At 35.4% G+C, this 26,249-nt stretch overlaps 1 protein-coding gene across 1 annotated transcript; it reads left to right on the plus strand.

Moving 5' to 3' along the window:
* Window positions 1-26,249, plus strand: meis1a (Meis homeobox 1 a). Its single transcript, XM_067404468.1, has 13 exons — window positions 1-375; window positions 1,530-1,741; window positions 2,129-2,267; window positions 2,458-2,508; window positions 2,643-2,693; window positions 2,798-2,944; window positions 6,390-6,495; window positions 9,093-9,238; window positions 15,567-15,643; window positions 21,780-21,838; window positions 23,706-23,795; window positions 24,770-24,870; window positions 25,428-26,249. Exons 1-12 carry the CDS (start codon window positions 364-366, stop codon window positions 24,829-24,831), a joined length of 1,152 nt encoding a protein of 383 aa, XP_067260569.1. The 5' UTR covers window positions 1-363; the 3' UTR covers window positions 24,832-24,870; window positions 25,428-26,249.

Genomic DNA, 26,249 nt, shown 5'->3' on the forward strand with positions numbered 1-26,249 from the left:
TCATAGAGGTGTTATTGCATTAAGAATAAACCAGCCAAACGATCAAAGACCCGAATGGAGTTTGTTTTTTCACCTTTTGGCTACAAATCTTCGACTGGAAATAGAAAAACAAGGCAGACGTCAGAAGCGCACTTTGGTTGTTTCGGCGCGTCGAGAACTGGAATTCTAACTTACTGATATCCAGCTTTGCGTTTGTTGCGAAAGCTGACCAGGAGTGTTTGGGTGGATTACAATGTTATTGTTCAGCACGGGCACTTGAGTTGGGTGTTCGGGAGAGTTTTGAATGCGGTGTGGGGCTCCCCGGGCTCGCAGCACTGAGATCTGGACGCGTTGAGAACAGGGAGTCGGTGACACGGAGTCCTCATGGCGCAAAGGGTGCGTAAAAACCTCAGCAAAAAAAAAAAAAAAACCCTCAAACGTGGCCGTCAGGACTAATTCTACTCAGACGCCGATAAAACTTTGGACATAATTACAGTCAGATGTCCTTTAATTCCTTGAATGAATCGTGTGTGTGTGTTTATACACCAAAGTTGAATACGCAGCAACAAGTGAAACCACCAAAAAAACGAACCCTTTTATTTCTTTTCCTTTTTTGTGCCATGAGATTTTTTTCATGTAGCTTGCTTTTAAAAACCATTCTTTATTTTATTTTTTGATAAAATTCTTTTTTTTTTATTTTGCAAGTATTATCCTAAAATTACATATTTAGCTGACAGCCAAAAGAGTAACTTGATGCTTACAGTCTGTTCATAACTCATATTTCTGTCTGTCAATACTTGCGCAAGACCGATTTAATGCAACAAAACATCGATATTAATTTCAGTCATTATTTTTATACACAGTTAAAACATTACACCTACTAATTTGTATATTTCTGTGCATTTCTGAAATTCAGCTATCGTAAACAAGAAAACTGAGTATAAATAATAGTAATATAAATAAAATTATGTCGTTTTTTAGCCTAATTTCTATTTTCCATGATACTGTAATTTAAGATAAAATGTTTAAATTTGACATCAGATGTGAATTAAAACTTTCCACGAGTTTAAAATGTAAAAACAGGTCCAAAAATAAGTAATGGCAATGGATTAAAAATTTTCGCTGTACGTTTAAGTCACAAAGGGCCTGAAAATTAAAGCTAATCTCACCTAACTAAATTCATTTGTTTAAGTATGAAACTACTGACGTGTAATTATAGTTAATTGGGCTTTGGTGCTCAAATTAAACAAATAAGACTTTCTTCAAAAGGCTATGCTGTTACACTCTTTTAAAAAATAGGCTAAAGGTTCTTTATTGGTGTCGATAGTTCCATAAAGAACCCTTAAAATACATGGAATCTTTCCACTGCACAAAAGGTTCTATAGTGGAAAAGGGTTCTTTAGATTAATTAAAACGTTCTTCACAGCTCTGTTCTTTGGTTCTAAACCTTTTGGAACCTTTATTTTTATTAGCCTAGTCTATTATATCAACATGTGTGTGCAACAAAGTCCCAATCTGATTTTTAACTTCCACATTTTGACTTTCCTCAGTACGAGGATCTGGTCCATTACGGCATGGATGCGGTCGGGATCCCTTCTCCGATGTACGGGGATCCTCACGCGGCCAGAGCGATGCAGGCGGTTCATGTGAGTCACGGCCCGCCGCTTCACCAGTACCCGCACCCGCACCCGCACCCCGCAGCTCCCGGGGTCCCGTCGCCCGTTAACGACGCACTAAAACGGGACAAAGACGCCATTTACGGGTAGGCTATGTGTGATTAACAGCCTGTGTATTTTATTATGAAGATGATTAAGGCTGTAGGGCAGAATTTCTAAGTAAAAAATATTTTTCGATGTAGTTGCTTGGTATTTTGTATTTTTCTGAAATATTGCCTACGTGTCTGACAGAAAAAAATAGACTACTAATTCACTTTTATTTCGTGTTTTTCAACGATATGACAATGCCAGAATTAATATTGTTGGCCTGCTGTCAAAACATACATTTTGAATAAAATCTGAAATAAAAAGTAGCCTAGGCTACTTAATTTTTTCACATAAAAGGTTGTGGAGAGGGCCTTGAGCCCGAATGTATTGTGCTTGAGGCAAAACAGATAGGCTATAAACTCCAGTGAATGTGTTTTGTTTTTCAGGCACCCCCTCTTCCCTCTGCTTGCACTAGTTTTCGAAAAATGTGAATTAGCGACTTGTACGCCGAGAGAGAGCGGGGTGACCGGCGACGTCTGCTCGTCCGAGTCATTTGACGAAGATATTACAGTATTTTCAAAACAGGTCAGGCCCTCGTTTTACTTTCAACCAACGGTTTATTATGTATATATATATATATATATATATATATATATATATATATATATATATATATATATATATAAACAACCAGCAGCACATCCCAGTTTAATTTTGTGTGACAATTGCATCGATATTCCGGACTAACGATACGATCGCCATTTTTTAATTTCAGATAAGGGCGGAAAAGCCTTTCTTCTCGTCGAATCCAGACTTGGATAATTTGGTAGGTCGCCCAGTCGTTTGAGACAATTGCCAATAATATTTACTTTACACTATTAAATTACTTTTTTATCACTGGATAAAATGAAACAATAACCAAAAAGCAATTTTGTGACTTGATGTGTTGTTTCTTTTTAGATGATTCAAGCCATACAAGTGTTACGATTTCATCTGCTCGAATTAGAGAAGGTTGGACTTCCAGTTATTAATATTTCGTTATATTAGTGACATGCATCAACATGTAAATAACACGTAGGCCTATCATTAACGTTACATGTCTTTTCTAATCGAAGGTGCATGAGCTGTGTGACAATTTCTGTCACCGCTACATCAGCTGTCTGAAGGGAAAGATGCCCATTGATCTGGTGGTGGATGATAAAGAGGGGGGATCCAGATCTGACGGGGAGGAATTTACACGCACCCCGGGAGGGACAGACCAGGCAAGCCTTCAACTGAAACCCTTCTGCATTTCTATGCTTTTAAACGGGCAGTGCTGAATATTTGAGCTTTGTACACAGAGCTTTTTTATGAAGCTAAGACTTTATCAAGAAAAAGGGATCTATTAAAAGTTTAGTAATGATATGGAGCTGATAACCGAGGTGAAAAGAACAGAAAAGATTTTAAAAGATTATTATGATTTCTCTGGGCTTGATTTCTTTTTGGTAACACTTAAAGCCTTTAAGAATAATGCATTATAAAGATATTCATAATGTACGTTATAATGCATTATCTTTTCATAAAAAATTAGTTAAATCAGCAGATTCCGAATCTGAAACTGGTTGTTTGTCAAGCTTTTAATGTGTTATGCATCCTAAAGATAATTTGTTATAACTGTGGTTACAATTATTCATGAGATCATACAATGCATAATAATGGGCATTACGAGGCACAATTAATGCATAAAAATACTTTTAATAATGCATTATACAGAACAGTGTTACCCTTTTTTTCAGCAAATGGACGGTTGACATGAAACTTGTTTAGATATTTGGTAACACTTTATTTTACAGTGTCATTGTTACATATGTTACATGCAGTTACTATAGTAAAAACTATAAATTATGGATAATTATATGCAAATAACCCTAAACCAAACCAAACACTAGTCCTAACCCTATAGTAAGTACATTTAGTTGCTTAATGATACGCAATACTTAAAAATATAATTACAGTGTAACAAAGACACCTTAAAATAAAATGTAACCAAATGTTTTTGTAATTCTTCTAGATTAATTATGCATGTGACCTCACAATGATTGAGACATTACTTGGAATATTTGTACTTTTAAAAATACATTTGTGAACTACAAACAACAACAATAACAACCCCCCCCGAAAAACAATAAAACCGCAAACTTAAAATTTACTCTTTCCATAATACATTATATTTTTAATGTATAATTTCAGTGTTATCAGTGTGCTCAAGTACAGTAGTGAAGGGAAGCTGAAACACTAGCCGGAGAGACTGTTTTTGTGGGGAGGCCTGAAACTCCTGTTTCATGTGATACAATACGGCCACAGACTATCCGTCCCCGTCGTCTATATTAAATAACAGCAGAGAATCACTCTTCTGTCATTTTATAATGAATAATTTTTGAGGTTAAATGAAACCTAACACTTCACATTACGGTGTCCATGTTATGCATAATTAAATAAAGTCCCACAAAATGATTACAGATCATATGATAATACAAATTACAAGTTGTCTATTCGAATACTGACACAGTAACACGAACACAAATTGAAAGTGACCAAATGTTTTAAAGAGCACAAAGACATTTTTAATATTATAAAGAAAATTATTCAAAGTAAATTTCTAATTGTATTTGGATCCTGGGGGAGAAGAGTAATCTAAGTGTTTTAGATAACAGTCTTCCCGACTGTTGGTGTCAAACCACAAAATGACAGGTCGCTACATGAGTTTAGACCAAGGAGTTGAAATGCCTCCTACAATAAAAAATAAATAAATAATATGTTGTTATTTCAGAATATATATACATAAACACACACACAAAGCAAACGTGTTAATTATTTAGTGTAAATAATCCATAAGAGTTCATTTGTTCTGTGTATCCTGTTTTGAATACTGTTTACCATTGTTGTCTGTCTTTACTGTTTACTACATTATTTGCACAGATGCTTGTGAGTTTTGTGTCATGTGACAGTGTATTTCTCTTAATGATTTCTCAAATTCATCGTTGAATTTGGAATGTTAAGGATTATGTTTGCCTGGTTGAAAATCTTAATTTATTATATGTGTCGTAAGATATCGTCTCCTTATTCCACACAGATGCTTATTTTAAAACAGCTTCTGTTCTGAAAAATAGACCAAACTACATTACTATTACTATACACTTACTTTTGTGACAGTAGAGCAGTTTTGTCCCATTTTTTAATCATTATTTTCCCCCAAAAAAATCATAACTAAATAAAATAAATAATGAGATACTTAAATAATTCTAAATATTGGCATATAATAGCATATAGGGGAGACCGGGGCAAATTGTCACATGGGGAAATGTAAGGTTAATCCAATTACACAAATGCATTTTTTTCTCTAGCAATGCTTTTGAATGTTTGTTTCAAACACCTAATTCAAAATCCTCTTACATTAGGTAAAATTTTGTATATTTATATAAATATCATCATGGTTTTGTAATAGCATTTGTGTAAAAAATGTGAAAACAATAAAACACACTATATGATAAGAATGAATAAATTAATTAATTTATCGTCTTTACTAATATATATATATATATATAATAAAGTCAAACCAAAATTTATTCAGACACCTTGAACATTTCATTCATTGATACACTTTATTTACTATAGTTTAAAAAAATACTAATAAAATATGACAAGTTCTCAGAGTTAAACTGTGTCAGACAAAATGAATCTTAATTATATCAGATAACACTTAAGCAAAACATGGTCAGGTCAAAGTGTCTGAATAATTTTTGGTTCCAAATTTTTATCAGTTTTACTGGTATGAAGAATATTTGGGTATAATATGTCACAATTTACTTTATTTTGCTATTCTCACTTACATAAATGAACTATAGTGTCCTGCACCCACTAGTAAAAATATATAAAAAATATAAAAAATGTCTGAATAATTTTTGGTTTGACTGTATATTATATATATATATTTATATTTATATATATATATATATATATATATATATATATATATATATATATATATATATATATATATATATATTATATAAAATTCACTATACATATATAACTTAAATCTGTGCTGACACTTAATCACAAATAAACCCACTATTAGAAATATGGAGTAAATAATGTGACAACTAGCCCCGGTCCCTCCTAATGTAATCCTTCTCACACTTTTCGCTTGTGTGTGAATGGTTGCTGACGGCGGTTAAGACATTTCTCTCTAGGCGTAGTGTCAGTTAAATGCAACACACTGATCTGATTGCATCTTTAAAACAATAAAAAAAACATTTAGTAGTTACTGACATGTAAACGGTCACAGTTGGGTGCAGTGATATACACACTGGCCAGATGAACAGGTGTTTCACGTCATAGCCGTTATTATATTATGTATTTTAGCCCAGTTCGAACGCTTAGTTGACCAATCAGCATCCTGGATCGCTTCATTCGGACGGCGAAAGCCAACGAGATGGGTCCTGTGCGTGTATGTTTGTTTGTCTTATCATTTACGTGCAGATGTTTGTGCGTGTGTTTATATACAGCAGTCTGTGGCGTTTTTAAACTGTTTGCTCTTGCAGCATGTGTTCTATATTACTCCTTACAGCACGCCTCTGGTATGCGCCGCTATACTGTACTTAACCAATAATATATTACGCTTATTACTCTGTCTACCTGTCTCTCTCTCCGTCTGTCTCTCTCTAGGTGTTCTGGAGGGAGGACGACGCGGCATCTGTTCATTCTTCTGAAGCTCCAGCGGCCAGCAGCAGACGGCCCGGCTCACACAATGGAGACAACAGCAGCGAGCACGGTAACACACTTGCACGCTATGCTACAGATACACACGCGAGAGCTCGCTGTGTGCCAAGTGAAACAGATCTGCTGCAGGTTTGTCATCTCTAGCATACATTTACACTTTAGCACCACCACGGGGGTCTCGGACTGCACACGCACACACACACGTACACGCAAGTACACACATCGGTAGACTGCTCCTAAATAACTGCAGTCGCTCGATGTGTGTGTGTTTGTGTGTGGATGTGTGTTGGACAGGAAATGGTGCATGATGGATATAAAGACTCTTCTCTGGGCTCCTCTGCTCTGAGCACCAACCATGGCCAATAAAAACCAGAGTACATACTTCCCCGAGCACCGCATCTGCGTCTGTGTGTGTGTGTGTGTTTTGTCCGCTCTGCCTCAGCGCAGCAGCTGTGAGTCTGGCTCGGGCAGAATATCTTACTACCTGAAAAAGAGAAACAACAAACAGACAAACACGCGGATAAATGATCACGATGAAGCACAGTGTCTGTCCTAGAGCATTATTTATACTGTAAACATTTGCCTTTTCAGCTTTTAGCTTAAATTTAAAGGGGCCATGTTATATGTTTTTACTTTTTTATGGAAAGTTTGTTGGCATGACATTTTGTACCCTATAAAACTAGTATGCTGTTAATACTTCTATCATGTAAATGCCTTCTTTGCATGTAAAATGAGCTATACTATGGAAAAAAGTGTAACATCTAAATTAAAGGGATAGTTCACCCAAAAATGAAAATTTTCCCATGATTTACTCACCCTCAAGCCATCTTAGGTGTATAGGGCTTTCTTCTTTCAGACAAACATATTTAAAAAATATCCTGGCTCTTCCAAGCTTTATATTGGTACTGAACGGGGGGCGTGTTTTGAAGATCTTTTCAAAAGATGTAATATAAGTCTAAGGTGTCCCCTGAATGTGTCTGTGAAGTTTCAGCTCAAAATACCCCATAGATTTTTTTTTAATTAATTTTTTTAGCTGCCTATTTTGGGGCATCATTAACTATGCACCGATTTACGCTGCGGCCCCTTTAAATGCTCACGCTCCCCGCCCACGGAGCTCGCGCTTGCCTTTAACAGTATAAACAAAGCTAATATAACCCTCAAAATGGATCTTTACAAAGTGTTCATCATGCAGCATGTCTAATCGTGTAAGTATGGTATTTATTTGGATGTTTACATTTGATTCTGAATGAGTTTGATAGTATGCTCCGTTGCTAAAGCTAACATTACACACTGTTGGAGAGATTTATAAAGAATGAAGTTGTGTTTATGAATTATACAGAATGCAAGTGTTTAATAATAAAGATAGCAACATCTCTTGTCTCTGTGAATACAGTAGAAACGATGGTAACTTTAACCACATTTAACAGTACATTAGCAACATGCTAACGAAACATTTAGAAAGACAATTTACAAATATCACTGAAAATATCATGTTATGGATATGGATCATGTCAGTTATTATTGCTCCATCTGCCATTTTTCGCTGTTGTTCTTGTTTGCTTACCTAGTCTGATGATTCAGCTGTGCACATCCAGATGTCCTGCCCTTGTCTAATGCTTGAACATGGGCTGGCATATGTATGACATATTCTAGGGCACCTTTAAATGTGAGCTTACTTTACTCCCACATCCTCCGTCATACATCGTGTCAGGGGTCACTCTTGTGGTAACTCAGTATGTGTACGGTTGTGTGCCGGAAGCTAGTTATTTTAGATTATAAAGTTTTAAATATGGATATTTTTCTTACAAAAACCCATCGCTTCGCTTCAGAAGGCTTTTATTAACCCCCTGGAGCCGTATGGATTACTTTTATGATGGATGGATGCATTTTTTGGGCTTCAAATCACACCCCCTGTTCACTACCATTATAAAGCTTTGAAGAGCCAGGATATTTTTAAATATATCTCTAATTGTGTTCGTCTGAAAGAAGAAAGTCATTTACACCTAGGTGGCTTGAGGGTGAGTAAGTAATTTTCATTTTTGGGTGAACTATCCCCTTTAACTAGTTTTATTCAAGTCAAAATATTATTTAACATAATTGAATCATCCTACATACTTTAATTCATACCAACAAAACAAATAAACAGGTTTAACCCATAACATGTGCTTTGCAAGGTGTTTTTGCTGATTTTCTTTTCAATAAATATTAATAAATATTCATTTTTCAAAGTTTGTAGCTTTGAAAGTTGTTGTTTTTACAGTACAAAAGGAAATGCTGGCTCCTAATGAGTCATGATATTACCCTTTTAATAAATCTAACTGCTAACCAAACAGGGACCGAACATGTTGGTACCATATCAAACAGATGTTAAACAATTAGTTGTAATGATGTATTTTGATTATAATAAAAAATTATGTGATCATGTTGTTATGATGAAAGAAGAACTCAATCATGCTCAAATGATGTTTTTGAAAATGTACGTTTGATGCACTTTAATGCTGGAAATACATCAAACTAAATATTCATTTGCATTTATTCATTTTTGAAAGTCTTGTTCTAAAAAATGAATGCAGCCAATGCAAACCCAAAAAAATACTTCAGTTCTCTGTCACTATCTCAAACCTGTTAATATTGGTTTCTTTTTCTCAGGCGACTTCCTGGATCAGAATGCCGCCTCTCCGAGCACAGGAGAAGAGGAAGACCCCGATAAAGAGAGGAAGAACAACAAGAAAAGAGGCATTTTCCCCAAAGTGGCAACCAACATCATGAGGGCTTGGCTGTTCCAGCACCTCACGGTAAAACATCGCTCTGCTTTCCCAATAATACTGCAAATCATGCTCTTAAGATCTTAATCTACATTGTATGTTGTTTTGTAACAAAAACACCGAGCCAGCATGTGAATGACATAATTATGGCTTTCAGAAACAATAATGCTCAACTACATTGAGATTAATGAAAGGAGCTCAAGATGAATGCGTGTAATGTGGATCATTATAAGGTGCTCTGTAGTAATCATGTAACCTAAAGTTCTGCTTCTTTATTTGGAAACTTAATCTGAAGGTCATCAATACACACATATAGGCATATAAAACAGCTTACAAATGCACAGAACAAGATGAGAAACTCATGCCAACATGTCTGCACCTGCACGCCTACATTATTTCAAGCTCAGTGACGCTCCCACATTTGCCTAGAGGCTAGTTAGTGAACACACACACACACACACACACACACACACACACAGTGATGCGGTAATGACCGGTGTAACAATATATTGGGATGAAACACAGGCAGGGTTTTCTTACTGTTGTCATGTGTACAGTGTGATAACGGTTTCCATGGTAAAGTGGGCGGGCACAGCTCTGAGCCCCACCCCCTCCCTCTAGCCTTGAATATATAATCAGTGTTATTGCTTTCAGAGCACCAAACAGACATTAAGCCTTTGTTTCTGCATCCTTATTTTCCTCCTCTCTTATTCGGAAACTTGTTGAATCTCTTTCCAAACAAATAAGCGCTCACACTACCTCATAAACACTAGCTCATATGCGTCCCACATAAAGGTTGTGATTTGGATTGGGTAATTAGTGGGTAGTTTGTTCCCTTCTTGACAGCAGATGTGAAGCAGCAGAACACAGGCTGCCTGAGCAACCAATATTATGGAAGGGTTTTTTTTTGCTTTCAGATTTTTAATTTTTTTCTTTGTATTTCTTTGTATTATTTATGTAGGAGTCACGAGAGGACAAGAAAGAGCTGAATACGCACTAACCGCTAGTGACTGCGACTAAGATTTTTAATTGAAACATACAAATAACATTGTCAGCAAATCAGCTCCTTTCAAACATAATGGCTGTGATTCAAAGCTTAGTGAGCTCCCTATGTAGGCAACATTTTAAGATACACTAAACCTAATCTGTTAAAAAGTTTGGGCTTAATAAGATTTTTTTAAATACTTTTATTCAGCGAGGATGCATTAAATTGATCAAAAGCGACATTAAAGACATTTATAATGTTACAAAAAATTTCTATTTCAAATAATGCTGTTCTACTGAACTTTCTATTCATCAAAGAATCATGAAAAAAAAGTTTTCAACATAATAATAATCAAATGTTTCTTGATCATATATATACATTTAAACCAAAAATTATTCAGACACTAGATATAATTTTTGATATATTTTTACTAGTGGATGCAGGACACTATAGTTCATTTATGTAAGTGAGGATAGCAAAATAAAGTAAACTGTGACATATTATAACTATTTTTTAACTAAAACGTAAAAAAAAATGAAAAATTAGGAGAATCAATGAATTGTGAACAACTTACTGCCAGTAGTAATCATGTAATCCATAAAAAAGCAACTGTAGTCTGATTACAAGTATTTTAAAAAGTAGTTTACTCAATATACTCAATTACAAATACTTGATTTTTGGAATCTGATTACGTAATCCAGATTACATGTAATCCGTTACTACCCAGCTCTGTATATATATATATATATATACTTTCACCCTGTGATTGCTAATTAACTTGACAATCACAGGGTGAAAATATTGTTTCGAAATTGTACAGATATGAGTAGACAAACACCTGAACACGTCACTGTGATTTGGAGCCGAACACTGAGACAGAATGTGGATTCTAGACGCGAGGGTTTTCCTTCAGGCGCCGATTAAGGTGGTAAGCATGCAGATAGATGACATTACAACATTCCCTGAGATCATTAGGGGGGTCAAAGGTCGTGGACGTAAAAGAACGCGCCCCCCCCAACCTTTATTCCAGTACAGTTCCCTGATCCATTGATCTCCAGCAACCACACAAACACCATGCAGCGCCACCTCAGACATTACTGCATCCTTCTGTTTGAAGTTTAGAAATATGAGAAGCGCATGCAAAACATATTTCATATGTTTTCCACCCAGTCTGTTCCCAGGCTCTGATCATTTTGAATCTCCATACTCATGTTTGTCAGTTGTAAATGTGATTTTTTAGACCTCCGCTCGCTGATTACCCTTTAATTCGCCTGCAGAGCAGGCATTGGGTTTAAAGAAATAGTTCACTCAGTCATTATTTTTTCACTCTTATTGTTGTTCAAAACCATATGCTGTTATATTTCATGATGCATGAGTCATTTTGACTACTTTTATGGTGCTCTTTTTGAAACTTGATAGTTTTCCTTGCATGAAAAAGAACTGCATGAAGTTTTGTTTCGCAAAAAAACATGCATGTTTGGAACAATGAGCAGTCAGTTAAAGTTAACTGTATTTCACTTATTTAACACCCACCTGTGATAGTCCCAACCAAAAGGGAACGTTATGAACAAATGTTTTTGTTTTTTTCAGTAACGTTAATAGAACTTTTGCTCAAAGTTATCTGGTCCTTAATAATGTTCTCAAAATATTAGCACAAAAGCATTAATGGAACATTTGTTTTTCTGAAACATTTTTGTTTTACATTCATCTTTTGATTCATCTTGTTTCAGAACGTTCAGAGAACATTTAAAAGTAACATTCCCATAATGTTTGCAAATGGAATGTTCAATGTAATTCAAACATTCTAAAAACTGTACTTTTTGAACGTTCAGAGAACATTCAGAATTGGAATGTTACCAAAACGCTCTTAGAACATATTTTTCTTAGCTGGTGTGCCTTTTGTTTAGGGTTTTATTTATACTTTCTAGGCTTTTCATGCTACTGTTTTAGCCGGTTTCTCCACAGGCATACTTTTCCTTTGAAGCACCGGAGCATTTGGTTGTAATGAGGGAGCCGCAATTAGCGTCAGTCTCAAAAAATGAGGAGCGGAGGGCTTTGTTGGGGGCGGGGTGGGCGCGATGGAGTTCATTTAGCCTAACTGCACGGGCATGTTGTGTGAGGATGGATCTGCTGGGGTTCCTTCCCCCCCCAGGGTCTCTCCAGGGTCGAACTCGCTGTTATCAAAACACCATCCATTACGGCTCTGACAGTTCCTCCTGGGGACCTGGGTTCTGCTAGACCTACAGGGAATTTCCGTCCTTGCCCATGAAAAGAAAGGGATGCGGAAAAGAAAAATGTTGGAGAGAATGAAAGAAAGGAGAGGTGATTCATCACGGCCAGACTTTTTTTGTAAACGCAGGGGGGGGCGGGCGACGAGGAGACACAGAGATGAAACGGAGAACCGTCGGACAGAGAAGTCATGCCTCACTTTGGGATGCACTCAAGACTATAGCTGCAAAGTTAATGAAAATCACAGTCGGCCTGCTGGGTCTGTGCGGGAACATCTTTTTAAAAATGAAAATCTGTTTTATGCAGTGTTGGAGAAGCTACTTTAAAACTAGCGTGCCAAGTAACAATCTACTCATAATTCAAAGTACACTTAAAATACTGTAAGGCTACTCGTTTGAGAAAATAGTTAGCTACATTACAAGTCATGAAGCAAAATAGCTACTAGCTAACTACTTAAAATCTATGAAGTTATATTTGTTTACCCAAAAAATTAGGAATATATATATATATATATATATATATATATATATATATATATATATATATATATATGTGCAATATTAAATGAACTAAAAATGTATAAATAACATTAATAATAATAGCATTATATACACACATATATGCATACTTTATCTCACATATATATATATATATATATATATATATATATAGTATGTATAATATATATTACCATGAACTTTATATGCCTAAAATATGTCAAAGTATTAACATATTTGAGAAAAATGTACATTATATAATATTAAATAAAAATTAATAAAATACATAATTAATAAATACATTATAAATAAAATATATTCTTTTTTATTATAATACTTGTATTTGTAATGTCTTTATTATAATGCTTTATGTATATATACACATACACGTTTAAAATATTTATATTTAACATATTTGAGAAAAACAAAAATGTATATATTAATATTTATTCAGAAATTGTAAAAATAAAATAAATATTTTTTACAGATATAATTTTATTTTAGTTTAAAATCAATATAATATTTTCATATTATTTTAAATATATAAATTATATTGTAATTTAATATTATAATATATTAATATTTAATATTATATTTTTAATTTATTTTAATATCTTTATCATAATGCTTTATTATAATACTTATATATGTATGTATCAAATCAATCTAATATTTTCATATTATTTTAAATATAAAATATATTGTAATTTAATATTATATTAAATTATTATTTTATTTTCATATCTTTATTATAATACTATAGTTTAATACTTATACATGTATGTATCAAATCAATCCAATATTGTCATATTATTTCAAATATATAAATTATACTGTCATTTAATATTACCATTAACTCTACCAAAAATATGCAAAAGTATTGTCACGACATAAGCCAGTTTTTCCTCCTAGTTTTTAGCATTTGGCTCTAGCGTTGTTTTTCTTCCCTGCTGTCTGTGATTTTTGGGTCATGACCCACCAGTTGAAAACCGCTGGTATAGTAGAGTTTAAGCAAAGTAGTCTAAAGTCTAGACTCAGTGTTCGAGTACAATACAAGGACCATCACACACACACAGCTGCAGCGGCGGGTGAGGCTGGGTGTGTTTTAGAATCTTTTTAAGTACCGTTCACCCTGAATTACCGATCATTAGAGCCCTAACAGTTTTACTGCCTCTGTAAACAGGATAATGACCCCACACACACCTTTAACTCTTCATTGAGTTTCACAGGACACACACACACACACACATTGATCGCAGGCTCACACACACCTCCAGCCAGCATGGCTCACTCGGTCGTAAAGTTACCCACCATTTGCTACCAGAGCTCTCGCCATGCAACAGGTGTTAAGAGAGAGTCATTCATGGGTGAGGTGTTTATAGTCGCTGCTGTAAAACTCCTGCTCCAGGATCAGTTTAATGCGCTCACCTCTTTATTTATAGATCTCGTTGAGGTTTAGACGGCTGACCCGGGATCAGTTGTTGTCTAATTACAGGTTGAGACCTCCCCTGTCACTGTGTGCATATCCTCTGGGTTTAGAGAAAGGCTTTGGCGCTTGCTGGAGCCGTCACCCTTGGTTACAGGATAGCAATTTGTAATGACTTTGTGGCTTGGCGTCTAAATCCCAGCTGGCAACTCTCCGATTAGCGCATGGGGTTTCCTTTAGAGTTTAGGGCTTTATTTGCCAAGATATACAAGGAATTTGTTTGGCTGCATATGCAAACACCCTACAGACACATAACACAGTTCAGCAGAAGAACACATGACATTGAAACCCGATTCTTTGTGTCCTGTTTTTTGTCTGTTGCAATTCTACTATCTCTGAATTGAAGAGATCATTCATGTGTGTAAATATAGTGAGATTTTGCTTTTGTCTTACATTTTCAAACATAAATATATATATTTTTTTGGAGGTTTTTCATGGTAATACCTCTTTGATTAAAGGGTTAGTTCACCCAAAAATGAAATTTCTGTCATCATTTACTCACCCTCATGTCGTTCTACACCCGTAAGACCTTCGTTCTTCTTCAGAACACAAATTAAGATATTTTTGATGAAATCTGAGAGGTTTCTGAACCACACACAGGCAGAAATGTCATTGCACCTTTTGAGGTCCAGAAAAGTAGTAAAAACATGGTTAAAATAAACAACGTGACTACAGTGGTTCAATGTTATGAAGTGACGAGAATACTTTTGTGCGCAAACAAAACAAAAATAACAACTTTATTCAACAATTTGGATCGTTGTCATACGTAGTGAACTCCATGTTTACGTCCGAACGTCAACTCATTATCAAAAATATCTTAATTTGTGTTCTGAAGATGAACGAAGGTCTTACTGGTGTAGAACGACATGAGGGTGAGTAATTAATGACAGAAATTTCATTTTTGGGTGAACTAACCCTTTCATTTCGATTTATTTGTAATCTAAGCATAAAATGCTTAAACATCCACATGAAATAAAAACTAATCTTATTTTGATTTTTATGCACATTCCTGGTTTTATTGTGGATCAGTGCATGTTATTCAAATGAAAAAAAAGCCTTCATAATCTTACACAAAAAGATTTCTGTTTCTTTCAGAAATCAGAAGTTAAGATTTTACATAAGTTTGCTAGTGTTGTAATCTCTGATGTTTGTGCCTCGCAGCACCCGTACCCCTCTGAGGAGCAGAAGAGGCAGCTGTCCCAGGACACTGGACTGACCATCCTGCAGGTCAACAACTGGTAAGTGCTATTTGCATCAGACTAACACAGCATCAACTTGAAGAATACAGTTCTGTCATGACAACTCTCGGAGAGATTGGCATGTCATGGATATGGCAATGTAATGTATTTGGTCTTGGCGGAATAGATCTGCTACGCTGCTGCTGCTGCAGAGCAATACATTCACAGACATTGCTGTGAGCATGTAAGACATGCTGCTGCTGATGTACATATAACATACATGAAATAGCAGATCTATACAGGTGGAGCTGGGGAAGGAGGAGGGCTCTGAAAGCGCGCAGCAGACTGCTAACAGCAAACAATGCCAAGTATTTGAATGATTGAGCAGCAAGCTCATTGGCCGCTGATAGTAAAGCAACCAATCAGCTGCGCAATGTAGATAATGATGTGATTGCTACCAAATGAGTTAAAAACACTGAATTATTTTGCTGTTACAATGAAGATGTCCATACAAATCTACAAACTAAAATGAAATGCATGCAATATATATATATAAAAAAATACAACTCTAACATCAAACCATCCTATATTATAACCATCCCAAGAATAATTTCATAACATCCACCATCATTAAAAATTGTAAACATAGTATAAAAATGTATCCTAAAATCCTTTTAAATCCATTTAAAAGTCTGCACATATAAGGCAGTGGTGATCTCCAGTATCTCTCTGTTCGTCATCTTTGAATTTTCAGCTTATTTGAATACCTCATCTGGCGATCTGTAAGATCACCCCTAAGGGGGCCAGTCTAGACTTACTGTATATAACTTTCTAGCAAAATCAAGACACAATTGAGTTCATCTTTCCATAAGGGTACACAGCCCAAGGTGGCCAAGAGCATCAGAATACCCCAGATACCTTCGACCGGGTATAATTTTACAGACCTGTTTCTGCACACTTTCCAGTCTTTTGGCTTGATCTGCGGTCAAGGAACTATGGCAGACTGGAACCGCATACTCCAGCACAGGGCGCACAAACCCTTTATAGATGGTAACCAAATCAGGATCACACACACCAAATTTCTTTAACTGACGGAGGGCGAAAAGCACAACATGTGGTCCACTTGACAATCCCATTTTAAATCACTCTGAATAATGTGATTTGAAATGGGATTGGCAAGTGGACCACATGTTGTCCTTATCCTTGTATATTTTAAAATGTAATTTATTCCTGTGACCAAAGCTGAATTTTCAGCATCATTACTCCAGTCATCAGTGTCACATGATCCTTCGGAAATCATTCTAATATGATGATTTGATGCTCAAAAAAAAAAAAACATTTATTATTATCAATGTTGAAAACAGCTGTGTTGCTTCATATTTTTGTGGAAACTGCAGATAGATAGATAGAACCTTTAAAGAAACTCAACAGGCTTGTTTTTATAGTCTGAGTGTTTGGTTTCTAAATGTCTCTTGTATCTCTATGGCTTCATGCTCTCGGCAGGCAGTAATTCACCACATTGTGGTCGGCACTAACAATGCTTTGCTTGCAGCAACTGAACCCTTAGTTAATGTAGTCTGGATCGTATTTTTAAAGCTTGCGTAGCTCTGTCCATGTTTTTTAAGGCATGACAGGGAACTTTGCATCTAATTTGGCTAGCATTACAGATTATTTTGTGCTTTTGATTGAACCTGCAGCTTTGGATGTCAACAGCAATAGATACGAGAAGATTTTTCTCCTCACTATCAGCTTTTACGCTGATAAGCATATCTGTTTTGCTATCCTAACTGTGCATGATTACATGGTTAGTTTAAGCATTTTTTCCATGCAGAAATTCCTTTAACATTTTGCACACTCCTTGTGACCCTCTAGTTGCAAACCGCTAGTCGACTCAAGGACCCTATAGAGTGAAAAATGGCTCTTGATAACCATGTGCTGCAAAGGAGAGTCTTATTTTTAAGAGTGTACGTTTTGATCCGGCTTAATGTGGAAGGAAATGACCTGTGGTCGCTGCATAAGCCGTGATTCATGAGAAACATTTCTACATGGACGTAAACTGACTGCTTCTGCCATAGTAACAAGTAGAGTTACACAATGTTAGGAACTTTTCCTAAAACTACTATTGGGGTGGAGGTATTTTATTCACTGAACAACATATGTAGAATATTCCTCAAGTCATCAAAACAATTTTTTTTTTTGAGACGGGTATTCATCTTGTGCTGTTTTTGCAAGAAAAAAATGTCTGTGACTAATCAAAGTAGATTTTATTACACGAAGTACAATTTAATTGGCAGAACATTTTCTCATCTTTGGCTTTTGCTCATCACTGTAAACAATATTTAGACCTCAAGAGCCCTTCATAATCAAAATGACAACTAATTAGTGTTTTAATCACCGGAGTGAAAATACATTAGGTGCTCTTCAAAGCCCAACACAAACAAGAGCGCAGAAATTGCCGTGTGTATGTCTGCAGCTCCGGCGCGCAGAGGAAACAGGTGAGGGAACGCGAGGGGCGAAAACGAGCTGCTGTCAAATTAAACAGAAATTATCACAGGGAACAGCTGGACTGGTTTATTTAAACATGGAGACACACAGACACACACTCATAAAGAGGAACACTGTCCTCCGAATGACCTCACAATACAGTGGGACTGAAAGAACACTGTATGTCTTTGGTTTCCAGACAGGAACATTTGTTGTAGAGTTGTAGGTTCAATAGGCTACAAATATCATAGGGTGAATTAATATATACTGAGAGGCCTAGGAATGTACGAAAGTCTGAGACCACATTGAAAATCTTGAGATTTTTTGGAAATTAAGAGAATGTTTTGAGATAAAACAAAGTAAAGTGATGACATAAAATAAAGAAATGTGCAAATTTACATTTGAAATGTATTTGATTCTGACAATGACCATGAAAAATTAAGCATTAACTGAAATTCTTGTTAATTTTTATTTAAATTTTTTCACCTAGATTATGTTGGGGGGTTATTGGGTAGTTTGTCATTAAAAGGAATTAAATAATTAAGGAAATAACTAAAAAAAAATAAGAAGTTCCAGGTCTACTGTAGTTATTAAGTAATATATTTGCAAATAATATTTAAAAATATATATATATATTCACTCTTATTAATATGTCAAAAACGCAAAACATTTCTTGTCTCGCCACATTCATATCATATTAATCAAATAATAGCATGTTTTCAATTTAAAATGGTGATATTTCATAAAAAATGTTGAGTAGTTTGTATATTACTGTCGGACGCTGAATACTTCAATCATAAAACAGTCGTCAAATATTACAAATATTAATCGTTCAGCTACTTACTCGCCACATACACTTTCACTGCTAAAATTCACACTCATCTTCTGTGAACGTTAAGCCCCGCCTTCTTTGATTTGATTGGCTGGCTCAGTCATTCTGACAGTGATGAGCGCTGTTAGATCGTTGAGGCAGACCAGCCTAAAAATATAACTTTTAAAACTTGCTTCGTCATCCTAACAACAAACAGAGCAGTGCAATATGGAGTGCAGCAAAGCAGCATCAATAATATCAAAAAATATTTGGGGGGACAAATGAGGGGACTTGTCCCACTCAAAATCTATGGTGGTTATGGCCCTGATATATATTACATTTGCAATATAATTTGCAAATAAATATTTTGTATTCAAAGTCAGAATAGAAGGATTCTGGATTCGTTATATAGTAAACGTATGCATTTAAAACCCTCATATACCAGCTCTTCCTTACACTATAAGCGTATAAGGCACAACAGGTTTGTTCTGCGTTGGATTGTGGAGTAAAGGTACAATGTGTTTCTTTGCTCCCTTGTGCACGAGAAAGGGCCCCCAAATATTTCACTTGCTGCGTAGTGTTGTTATGTGTTTGGTGTGCGTGTTGGGCCGTGTACGAGTGTGTGTGTGTGTTTGGAGTGAACAGGCAGAGGCATGAAGCTCGTAAACTTGGTCTCGTGGTGAGAAGAGGGGTTCAGTGAGGGGTCAGCTTTTAACCCCCTTAAAGAGTGGGACGGGCTCGTCCCCGCTGGGGAAACGACTCTTATCTCTGATTGGTCACCTAACGGGCGGAGTTGAGAGAGATGCTAGCCCTCGACAACCTCAAAAAAGCGTTTATCATACCTGCTCTGAATGTTGGACTCGTCACGCTGCTCTTCCTGTTTATCTCTGCTTTTACTCTTTCTTAATGTTAATCAGTACCAGCGCTTCTCAAGCTGGGGTACGCAACACTAAATGTATTATAAGATCTTATCAAATATAGACATTTTAATTGATATTTTTTATTTTTCAGTGTCTCTCTAAGCCCCTAATGCATAACTTACAGGGCATTCTCACTTCTGCAATGTGAATACTAATGTACTTGGATGGATTTATCTGATCAAATATACAGTGAAATCAGTAAAAATTGTGAAATATTATTACAATTTTAAAATGTAATTTATTTCTGTGATGGAAAAGCTGAATTTTCAGCATCATTACTCCAGTCTTCAGTCACATGATCTTCAGAAATCATTCTAACATGCTGATTTGATGCTCAGGAAACATTTATTATTATTATCATCAATGATGAAAACGGATATGCTGCTAAATATTTTGTGGAAACCGTGATACATTTTTTTTTTTAGGATTCTTTGATGAATAAAAAGTTCAAAAGAACAGCATTTATTTGAAATAGAAATATTTTGCATCATTAAAAAATGTCTTTACTGTCACTTTTGATCAATTTAATGCATATTTGCTGAATAAAATTATTAATTTAGTTCAAAACAGGCATATATATATATATATATATATATATAATATATATAATATAGCTATGGAAAAAATTAAGAGACCACTTAACATTGATTTCTGAACTTGGAGTGGTCTCTTAATTTTTTCCATAGCTGTATATATGTGTATATATATATATATATATATATATATATATATATATAGATATAGATAAAATCTAAATCTGTATTTGTCTAGTTTTCCCATATGAATTTCATATTTAAGAAAAGATAAATATACTTGAGATTGTGTAAGAGTTTAATTAATTCAATGAATTATCAATTAATTTTAAAATTATCAATAATAATAAATTATCAATTAATACCCCATTTTGTTTTAAGTATAAACTTTGTTAGATTTATTCTTACAACAAGAGTGCAATAAGAAAAATAATACAGTTCATCTACTCTCTGAAATTGAGTCTTTATTTCTTATGCAGTTTTTGCTTCTCAATAAATGCATCTTTTTTTGCAATAAGGGAATATTGTTGTGAATGTTTAGATTTGGTCAAAGTTGGCTTTGAGGAAGCAAAACTTTGAGAAGCACTGATGTAAAGGCAGGCATGACTCTAATGGAATGAACGGTCACATGGTGTTTAACATTTCAGATCTTGTCACTTCTCACAGTGTGTGTAATTCACTTCCTATGAATTAAAAGTAGAACTTCCCCTCCTTTGTGAAGGTTAAAATGGAGGCGAAGCACCTGGGGTGGCGCAGAGGAGTCATTAATCATGTGTGGACTTGTGCCCTGGCACTCTGCGGTCAGAGGTCAGGGGGAATTTTTCAGGCTGAGAAAGAGCAGAGCTGGGCTGCTGCCCGGGGTGTGAGGTCACTGAGTCAGGAGGTCATAGGTCAAGCATAGCATGGGAATAAATGCGGAAAGCATTGAAGTCCTGTGCTAATTTATGTTCTGTGTTAAAATAAACTAGATTTTTTTAGGTTTCTGCAGTAAATGTCAGCCGTGTTTGCCTATGCAGAATTCGCCGCCATGACGATACCATGCCGTGGGTGGTTGCTAGGGTGATTTTGGTGGTTTCTATGGAGTTGCTAGGTGGTTTCTTACTGGCACAAGTTTCTCCTCTCTGTGGTCTCCAGATTGGCTTTGGTTCCTCCTTCAGCCTAAGTCTATTGGATTTTTTCATCCATTTTATGACCAACCTGGCAAAATCCTGAATTTGTTCATTTCATAATCAATAAGCTGCATGATTTGAGGAATCATTCATGTCTGCAGCACAAACAGAGCTGGATGAGCTTCACACCAACATTTAATACTCTGGGTTTGTTCAAATCCATAACCATAACTATGCAATAATTTTATTGATGCTTGCCTATGAAAGAAGCCAGCACGTTAATAAAAAATAAATGTGCTTTTATGCTCATTTCAACTGTTCTTTGCTTTGCTCCATCAGGTTTATCAATGCCAGGAGAAGGATCGTCCAACCGATGATCGACCAGTCCAACCGCGCAGGCAAGTGCCTTGTAAACTGATTCAAATCATTTTTGTTTCATTTCTCAGAGCTCTGTTGTATAAAATATTCTTCATCCAGGACATCTGCATTGTATTATTGGTCTATCCAAACATGTGACAGATGATTGACTTTAGCTGTTGCATTGTGTTTTTCTGTTTATTTCAGTGTCTTGCGCCACAAGTATCCTGCTTTTAAGGGGTCAGATTAACAAGTTAAATGTGCTGCAGTTTTAAAACAATGGAAAGAATCATTTGTCTCCAGACATGCTGAAAATTCAGCTTTGATCACAGGAATAAATTAGTATTTAAAATATATTTATTTATTTATTTATTTACTAGTTTATTTGACAGGGACAACGCAGTCAAACATAGTACAAAACAAAGTTTGCAGCCGATGTGATGCACATAGAGTTTATAGCAAGTGCTAATTTTCAACTCCCGTCCCTGGATGGGCCTTTTTACTATAATAATATAATATTCAATGCAATTTTACGAAAATAGAAAATAGTTATTTTAAACTGTATTATAATATTTCACAATATTACTATATTTACTGTGTATTTTTGATCAAATAAATGCAGCCTTTGTGAGCAGAAGAGACTTCTTTCTTATATATATATATATATATATTTGACTATTTTTTTATATATTTTTACTAGTGGGTGCAGGACACTATAGTTCATTTATGTAAGTGAGGATAGCAAAATAAAGTAAACTGTGACATATTATACCCAAAAATTCTTCATACAGTGGACTACCAGTAAAACTGATAAAAATTTGGGACCAAAAATTATTCAGACACTTTGACCTGACCATGTTTTGCTTAAGTGTTATCTGACATAATTAAGATTCATATTATTTTAACTCTGAGATAAACTATAGTGAATAAACTGTATTAATGAATGAAATGTTCATGGTGTCTGAATACATTTTGGTTTTAACTGTGTATATATATATATATATATATATATATATATATATATATATATATATATATATATATATATATATATATATATATATATATATATATATATATTTAAAACAATGGACCAATCATGTGTGTCTTAACACTCTTTCTGTTCAATTCTGCTATTTTTAAACGCAAGAACATGTCCTTTATGAACTGCCCCTAAAATGGTTTTCAGGATGAATTAGTTGAACTCAGCCTTATCCATCTCTCTCTCTCTCTCTCTCTCTCTCTCTCTCTCTCTCTCTCTCTCTCTCTCTCTCTCTCACACACACACACACACACACACACACACATGTTTGTTTTGCTATCAAAATGGGGACATTTCATGGGCATAATGTTTTTTTATTCTGTACAAACTGTACATTCTGTCCCCCTACACTAGCCCTACCCCTAAATCTACCCATCACAGGAAACATTCTGCATTTTTACATTTTTAATAAAACATTTTTTAGTATGTTTTTAAAGCTATTTTAAATATGAGGACTCATGACATGTCCTCATAAAACATGTTGACAATGTAATACAAGTGTAATACCCATGTCATTATACAAATTTGTGTCCCCATAAATCATGAAAACAAGCACACACACATCATGCACACACACACACACACACACACAGCCTCTGAGCTCAGGATGAAGTGTGAGGCGTTTTGGTCTGGTGAGGATTAAGGCTTGATATTTGCAATGGGCCTCAAAGACATTGATCACGAAATAATGTTTTGGAACTTTTCTGGCCCATTTGTTTAGCTCGGTTTCAGTAAATGTCTGGGTGGACTGGAAAAGGAGTGTTGTTAGCACTGCAACTGTTTACACATTTCCTTTGGGAAGCTGTTATGTGTGTCTGACCTTCTTAACTGTCTCTTGTGTAATGTATGTGTGTGTGTGTGTGCAGTAGGTCACGGTGGCCCATACACTCCTGATGGTCAGCCAATGGGAGGTTTCGTAATGGACGGACAGTCGCACATGGGCATCAGACCACCAGGTACATCAACCCTCTGTCTGAATGTTCAGATGTTTGAGGATGAAAATCAATATCCAAACTGCTTGATTTATATGATGCTCCATAAAAGGATGATTCACACCATAAACAATATATAAGAAATTATATTTTGCTTAAAGAAAATTAAGCCATCATTGCTTTGCTGTGAACTTTGATGTGTTTATGACATTTAAGATAACTTTCCCTCCCATTTCTCATTACTATAACACAAAAAAAACTTTATATATTATGTATATACAAATATATTATGTGTTCATTCATTATGTAGTAATAATATATTATATATTACTACCATTAAAAAGTTTGGGTTAAGTAAGTTAAAGACTTGTTAAAAAGAACATTTTAGAAAAAACTAACCAGAAGTAAGAATTCATCAAAGAATCTTGAAAAAATGGTTTCCAATCTAATATTAAGCAACTGTTTTCAACATTGATAATAATCAGAAATGTTTCTCGAGCATCAAATCATCATATTAGAATGATTTCTGAAGGATCATGTGACACTGAAGACTGCAGTAATGATGCTGAAAATTCAGCTTTGCATCACAGGAATAAATTACAGTTTAAAATGTAATTCTATTAAGTATTTAGAACACTTTAGAACACTTAATAGTAGAAATATATATAAATATTGACGTATCATACAGGAAATGTATCACATAGGACATGTTCTTGCATGTTTTTACTGTATTTTTGTACATTAAAAAAAAACAACTATTGAAAATAATGGGAATTACAAAATACAAAAGTAAAAAGAAATTTGCTTAATTGTCATAAAAATGTCAGTCCACCTGCAATATATGGTTTATATATGTATAAATGCGAAGATATATATTTATTTTAGCAAATAAGATGTATGCAGAATTACTGAAATTAAATAATAAGATGTGAATGATCCATTATCAAGGCTGTCAGTAGATGTGTTTGTGGTTTCATCAAAGTCTCTGTCTCTCTCAGCGGCTCTGGGTGGTCTTGGGGGAGTGAATATGGGGCTGGAGAGTCAGTGGCACTACATGTAAACAAAGCCCTGCCATCCCGCTGAACACAGCAGACAAGAGGTACGCTTCTGCACGAGGGATTCCCCTCTATGAAAACAACCCAGCTAATAGCCGTAATTCTCTAAATATCTCTTTAAATATTCTTCATGCTCTCTTAAAAACTAAGGTTCTTGTCATCAAAGGTTCCATGAAGATCCTTTAAAATCCATGGAACCTTTACGTTCCACAAAAGGTTCTTTATTGTGTTCAAAAATGGTTCTTCTATGCTATTTCTATTTCACTGCGAAAACCCCCTTTTGGAACCCTCATTTTTAAGTGTGTGTGTTTAATTTGCAAGAGTAGTTCTCATTTATACAAATCACCACTGAACAGCAAAATCACCATCCCATATTTCCACTGTCACGTGGTATAAACCACAGAGCCCAATTAATTAGTCACTCAATTACTCAGTGGAGACAGTTTATGACATTGGAATCAGTTAATGTCTCAACCCACAGGAAAAGATAAAGATGAAAGCGGGTGTTTTGATAGAAATGTCAGCTGAATTGATTTGTGATCGTACTGTCGCCAGTAGTGTTTCCTCATAAATGATTTCAACTTTTTCATTACACACTCAGGCTTTTTGGCGAGAGGATTGATCCTTTGCTCACATACTCTGAGTTTTCGGATGGATTCAGAAATTGGATTTTGACTTGGACCTCAATAAACAGCCTTTATACAACGGTACAGATACCCTAAAGAAACCCCTACAGCTTTACTCTCGGAACGAGGCGCCGTCCTCGCGACACAGACGGATTCAAGATGGCCGCCGATACTCGTGTTCCCTGTGATTGCCAGATCAACTGTATCAGTAAAGAGAGAAAACAATACTGAAAAAAGAAATGCCTCAACACCTGGATCTACTCGCTCTGGGCCGGGAGATTCTTTCACGTGACCTCTCACCTGGAACCAGGTGAATCTTCAAGTGGCCTGAAAGGTTAAAACAAAGTCTCGTGTTTCAACTCAAGTGCCACCTGAAATGAAGAGTCATTATTCTGCAGACAAAAGTCCGGGAGCAAAAGACATCTACGTCACGCCACCAGATGGCTACGTCACACTTTGCAGGCGTCTATTACGGAAGTTTGCGATCTAATCTGTGCAAAGCGATACAATACAAAGCTCATAAGTGTATATAATGCTGCTGGATGTGTCAAACGTGACACAGAAAAGGTTCATAAACGCAGATGAATGCAACTGAAGGTTTCTCATACACCATTTACTGCAGTATAAATGCGCTCGGATGCATCTGGACAGTCGATGAGATTTTGAAAGGTACTAATGATTGTTCTGGATTTGACTGACGTGAGCTGAGCTGTATATTCACACTATGTGTGTGTGTTTGTTTGTGTGTGTGTGTGTGTTTGGTTGGTTTTCAGTGAGTGTGGGTTTATTCACATAAA

This window comes from Chanodichthys erythropterus, chromosome 12 (assembly GCF_024489055.1).
Source record: "Chanodichthys erythropterus isolate Z2021 chromosome 12, ASM2448905v1, whole genome shotgun sequence".
In the NCBI taxonomy this organism is placed as follows: Eukaryota; Metazoa; Chordata; class Actinopteri; order Cypriniformes; family Xenocyprididae; genus Chanodichthys; species Chanodichthys erythropterus.